At 36.7% G+C, this 6,482-nt stretch overlaps 1 protein-coding gene across 1 annotated transcript in view; it reads left to right on the forward strand.

Annotated features, from left to right (window-relative positions):
- Vps37a (VPS37A subunit of ESCRT-I) overlaps window positions 1-6,482 on the forward strand; it is a 35,805-nt gene that overhangs the window by 12,373 nt on the left and 16,950 nt on the right. Inside the window, exons 2-4 of the mRNA XM_021169390.2 lie at window positions 2,557-2,631; window positions 4,005-4,119; window positions 4,802-4,902. Coding sequence (XP_021025049.1) covers window positions 2,557-2,631; window positions 4,005-4,119; window positions 4,802-4,902 — 291 coding nt within the window. The remainder of the gene's footprint in view (window positions 1-2,556; window positions 2,632-4,004; window positions 4,120-4,801; window positions 4,903-6,482) is intronic.

The following is a 6,482-nucleotide window of genomic DNA, read 5'->3' on the forward strand; positions in this document are numbered from 1 at the left end:
GCCTGGTCTACAAAGTGAGTGCCAGGACAGCCAGGGCTACACAGAGAAACCCTGTCTCGAAAAACCAAAAAAAAAAAAAAAAAAAAGAAAAGAAACACAGCATCTTATATACGGTTTTCAAGTCTGTGTGGGGGTGGGGGAGTTTGGGGCAGGCAGAGTCAGCAGAAAGCTATCATAAAGGGACAAAGTCAGCAGGAAGCTAATCAAGTAATATTGTACAAAAGGAACAAAGGATATCTCAAGTGTGTCACAAAGTGAGTGCAGGATGGCCTTGGAACTGATAGCCGTTGACCTTTGTGGGAGGAGTTGGGTTCCCAGGATCAGAAGCTGCAGCTTCCCGCACCCAACTCCCCAAGGTCTGGGCTTCAGGCCACTACTGGCCTTGCCATGCATATTCCTACTTTTAGACAAGGAATTACATTCCTTCTCCATACATCAGGGCCTTAGGAAAGCCATTGGCTCACCCTGGCTTCAGTACCTGTTACTAAAGACAACACACTTATGACATAGAACAAAGGAAAATCAAGCTGTTCCTGACCTGGAAGCTCCCTCCCTAGGGTTAGCTTTCCTACCTCTAGAAGGTTCTACAAATGCTCCAGAAGGAGAAAAGTAACCACCAAATTTCTTACCTATATCTTATTAGTGACAGCATCATTCCATAGAGTATTAGAGGAAAAAGCTTATTTACATCAGAATTGTTGTCCATGGCTTCATCCCAATTGTGGTTTAAATGAGAATGGCTCCCATAGGCTCATCTATGTGAGTGCTTGTCCTCAGTTGATGGTGGAAGAATTAGGAGGTATGGCTTTGTTGATAATGTTTCTCAACCTGTGGGTTGAGGACCCTTTAGGCTTAATGACCTTTTCACAGGGGTCAGTTAGGACTATTGGAAAACATATTTACATTATGATTCATAAGAGTAGCAAAATTACAGTTATGAAGTAACAGTAAAAATAACGTTACAGTTGGGGAGCACCACAACTGAGGAACTGTATTAAAGGGTGGCAGCATTGGGAAGGTTGAGAGCCACTGCTCTAAGAGGTGTGCCACTGGAGTGGGAATTTGAGGTTTCAGAAGTTTTCTCTCTCTCTGCCTACAGATACAGCACCATGCCTGCCTTCTGCCATACTCCCCACCACAGTGGTCAGGGCTGATCCTCTGAAACTCTGAACAAGACCATATTTAAGTGGTGTTTGTTTGTTTGTTTATTTGTTTTTAATAAATTGCCTTGGTCATGGTGTGCTTCACAGCAATATAAAAGTAACACTTAGGACAGCAAAAGTACATAAGATTTACATATTTGAGGGGCTAGGTCTTTATTAAAGACCTGAAAATATAATAGTCCAATATTGAGGAAAATAAGCTTTATAAAAGCTGTTAGTTTGAAATAGCTAAAATAACAGGAAATAGAACATTATGCATTTGCTAGTCCATTCAAAGATTCTTGAGTACTAAGTATCAACTACTGAGTACTACTTAGTGTGCTTTCCCTTAGAACAATTATGACTGTCAGCATTTCAGGTGAGTTCCCCCAGGCTCCATATTTCTTAGTAAAGTTTAGTTATAAACATGCCTATAATCAATAATAAGACAAACTGCTTGTAGGGTGTCAAATATAAGGGCTTTATATTGGAAATTCTTCTCTAATAGTGATAAAGACACCCAAAATAGTAGCTCAAACAAGATAAAAGCTTATTAAAATACATACACACATACATACATACATATATATGCTAAGACTTGTGTCAAAGAAGAAAAGTAAACAAAAATTTTACTAACAATTTCATACTCATCAAGGAGTCCAGCTACTTGGACTCAAGGAGACCCTACAAAGGGTCATGTGTAGGGTCACTCATGGCTTAAAGTGGTTATTACTGTGCAAGCGTGACATCCAGGGGGAAATAGGAAGAAGGCAAGAAAGCCAGTCAGAACTCCTAGTAGTTGCCTGTTCCTTCAACTCCATTGTAAGCTGCTTCTCTAGAACGCCACCTCACTACTAACCTATATTTTTATTGGATGGGACCAGAGTCTTTAACACCAGCTAATTACAAGAAAGACTAGAGTATGGCTACTCAGACTAAAATCAGGCTTCTTTGTGGAGAAGAGGAAAGATGGAGAACAGCCAGCAGCTGTTGTCTTGCCACTCCAAGGCACATTCATCTGGACTGCTGGGTTTAAGCAGTTAAGTCCGTAAACCTGTTAGTGGCGGTTTACAGAACTCAGATATTTGTTGACACATATTATTACCCAGAAGGCTTGCAGTTGCTTCTACTAATGATAAGTTGGATAAAATTATCTTAAATCTAAGATTAATTTGAGTTTTCCTCACCATCCTTCCCTTACACCTTGGATAGTTCAGAGTATCATTGCCTGAATATTTGGTAAGCCTTTCCAACTAAAGTAGTTTTCTTTCTAGATACAAGTTATAGCATATACCTGAGTTCTGTGATTAAAATAAAAACCTTTTAGTAGGCTATAGCATTTAACACTTGCATTTGATATTAATGGTTTTATAACAGTGATCTCTTTTTTCTTTTTCCAAATTTTCTCTTACAGTATAGCTGAAATACAAAAAGATGTGGAATACAGATTGCCATTCACAGTAAACAACCTGACAATTAACATTAATATGTAAGTATTGTTGGTTTCCATTTTTATATAATAGGTTTTAATTTTTGCTTTCTATCTTAACAGCCTGACAATATTAGTGTGAGAATAGAATTTTAATTTATACTTCATGTAGTAGGAACTTCTTTTGTTTTGTCTTTTAGTTAATATCAGAAATAAGCTGTTTAAGTGAGCTCATTCAACGTAACTATAACATAAAATAGTCCTAAGCTTAGTGAAGTAATAACTGCCGTGGCTCATTACTAACACATGGACATAGGAGGTCTTATTAAATATTAGTTCTCTGAATAAATTTAAGAATGGATATGTAGTGCAGGCAAAAAAATAATCAACTTCACAAATATGAGTTATGAGTCTGTACAGTAGCTTATAAATTAGGATAGATTACAGATGTCAACAAACACTCAGATTAGTTGGCTCCAAAGACCACTTATTGCCTATTTTACAAAACTATTTTAAAAATCTTTAGCTATTAAAAAAATAAACCAGACAAAATAAACAAACAAAATTTTTTCTAGATAAGTGAATTCATCTTATTTCTCTTCTAGTCTCCAGGTAGAGGTAGGTAGGAGAGGCCAACAAAATCGCAGTTTTAGTGTTTTGGGGGGTTTTTTGGTGTTTTGGTTTTTTTTTATAATGCTATCTACAAATAATTTTCATAGCAATATGTAAACAGAGACGTTTAAAAGGAAATATCCTGAGTGTTCAAAATTTGAAAAACAGTTCTTTATTTAATAAACTTCTATTAAAGTGTTTCACAAACTAACTTTGATTTTATAGTACTTGAAACAGTTTGAACTCTTTCACTTTTCTGAATTAAGAACTCTCTGTTCTTCAAAGTACATGATTTTACTTGAGAGTGAGAAGAGAGATGTTAGTGCAGCATTTCAGAGTTACATAAACGAAGGCTTAGTGATAAGTGATAGACACATACACAAAGATACACGCGCACCCACACACATGCATACACACAGCCAGAGCCGTCCTCTAAATAACCAGACAGAGTTTTACATCATTTACTTGTTACAAGGTGTGACCTAATTTCTAGCTGAGATGTTTTTATTCATTAAGTTATATTATCTTTGAAAATTCATTGGCATGCTAAAAAGGCTATTCTGCAATACGTGGTTTCTATATTACACATTAAAAAGAATCTATTGTATTGAATTACTATATCTTATTGCCAAAACATAACCTTTTATATATTTCAATCTGCTCAAATTCTATACTAAGGCACTTCTTACAAAAGAATTAATCCATGTAAGTCAATGTGAAAGTTTAATAAATTGCTTTTAAATAACTTGGTTTTAGGACTGTGGTCACATGCTGTACTTTCTTTCATTTGTTTGTGTGTTCCCGTGTCATTCCTTTTCTAGATTACTTCCTCCACAGTTTCCTCAGGAAAAGCCAGTGATTAGTGTTTACCCGCCAATCAGACATCATTTAATGGATAGTCAAGGATTATATGTTACCTCTCCATTAGTGAGCAATGTACGTATGTGCTATAGTTTATTTCAGAGTAATATAATATATTTATTACATTTTTATTATTCTTGAAATCTGAAATGTACAGACATTTTCATCTTGAAATTAGTAATTTTAAGTTTCCCTGGAGAATACTATTTACTTGAAGTTTTTGGATACAATGTGGTTGATTAATGTGACAAGGTAAAAACTTAATATACCCTGATTATTTACCTTTGGACAATCAAATTATTGTGAAGTGTGGGAATATTTTAGCCCCATTATTGATTGAATAGACTCTTAACTTGATATTTATAGTACTGATTATATTAGAAATTGTTGTAAGTCATGTTGATACAGTGCTCTTGTTTTTCTGTTTATTCTTTCTTATTTTATGTGTATGAGTGTTGTGACTCACATGTATGAAATGTGTGCATGCACCACATGCATGCAGGGCCCATGGAAGCCAGAGGTCATGTAGAACTGCACTTATGAATGTGAGCTGCCATGAAGGTGTGAGGAACTGAACCTGGGCCTCTGCAAGAACATGAAGTGCTCTGACCCACGGAGCCCCCACTTCAGCCCCCCATTTCTATTTATTCCTGCCTGCAAACATTGGTTAAGATTTAGAATGACATTTAGTCACAAGAAGTTTTGTTACCACTTTTTTGAGAGGGTTTCTATCATTATGTATTACTGTTACTTTCAGTTTACAATGCACTCAGATCTTGGAAAAATTATTCAAAGTCTTTTGGATGAGTTCTGGAAGAATCCTCCAGTTTTAGCTCCTACTTCAACAACATTTCCATAGTAAGTATACTAATAGTATGTAACCTTAGCACATACTTTCATTTATCACAATCAAAAAGTAGTTTAAAGAAATTGAAGTGATGTTTAAATGAGATTTCACCTTCATGCCCATAAGACCACAGTTCTCAGAAGGCTGTGTCATCTTTTTGTAGCTGACCGTCCACCCACCTTTGTGATGGTATTAACATGGCATGGCGCTATTCTTGCATTTCATATTGGCTAGTACTTATTGGTCTGTTACTATAAAAGATGAGGATTTTAATTGTTGGAACTTGTCTTCCTCTTCCTAGTGAAATTATATCTACGTAAGTCTATTTGATATTTTTGTTACATGACTCTTGAGTATTAAGCATTGCATAGCCAAGCATTCTTTTTAGCCTCTTTGTGTTCTGTCATACCAGGTAGGTAATTCCTAGGTTCTGTGTTTTGTTGGTGGGTTGTTTTGCTTGCTTGCTTGTATGTTTTCTTTCCCCCACTCTTCCTTGTTAGGTCTTCTTTCTGTCTCACAGGTCTCATCCAGTAACATCCCTTTATTGTTTCCCTCAGATTTTCCTTTGCTGGTGTGGCTTTAAGAAATATGAATGAGGTGAAAACTCACTGAATTCTCTTGGCTGGCAATTTTTGTTAGCCAAATATTAAGACCTTAGTGGAGGCTATCGGCTATTGCCATTGAAGGTGGCCTGGGTTCCCTCACAGAGTGACACGTGGAGAGAGGGCAGATCAGCCAGTAGAAACTGTGCTTCTTATTTAGATCTAGATGTGGGTGGGTGTTGCCATCATCATTTCTGCTGTGGGCTAAGTCCACTCGGGCTGGAAAGGGAGAAAATAAAAAAATCTTTCCCTCACTAGTGTGGAAGAATTGAAGAAAAGCCTGTGTTTGTGGGAAGTGTTCACCGGAAATCTTGCAATAGCTATTTTAAAAACCACAGTCTGCCATAGCTCTGATCACAAGAGTTCACCTCTGTCCTATATGCAAAACCACGTTCAGGCTTTCATAAGAGTTTTTCACAGATCATATTTTATAGACTGAGGCTCATGGTTAGATTTGACTTTCAGCAGAGGTTCTTCAGTTGTGTTCCTTAAGAACAGCTCTTAGACTGAAGAATGGTGGATTAAAATGACAAGATTGCTGCCCCACACATAGCAACATGCAATGGTAGAACAAGCCTGTGATACTCACTGTAGGTTACCCTACCCATACCGAGGAGATATAGGAATTCTGAAATCCGGCTGGGCTCACTGCTTGAATGGACCTATGGTTTTCTTTGTGGCAATGGCTGTTCATAAAATACAACTTGATTTGTTTCTACTTTTGGACCATTGTTTCCATCAGATACACTATGATTTAGTGGTTCAGCTCAAGTATAGTCTTGCCTTGGATGTGTGAAGCCCTGATTTTGTCAGAAAGGTGAAAGGAGAAAAGAGAAATACATCAGATATATTTTCTTTTCTTTTCTTTTCTTTTTTTTTTTTTTTTTTTTTTGTGTGTGTGTCTTAGTTAGGATTTGTACTGCTGCAGTGAAAATACCTTGATAAAAAAACAAGTCGGGGAGGAAAGGATTTATTCATCTTACACTTCG

The sequence above is a fragment of the Mus caroli genome, chromosome 8, assembly GCF_900094665.2.
Source record: "Mus caroli chromosome 8, CAROLI_EIJ_v1.1, whole genome shotgun sequence".
Taxonomy (NCBI): domain Eukaryota; kingdom Metazoa; phylum Chordata; class Mammalia; order Rodentia; family Muridae; genus Mus; species Mus caroli.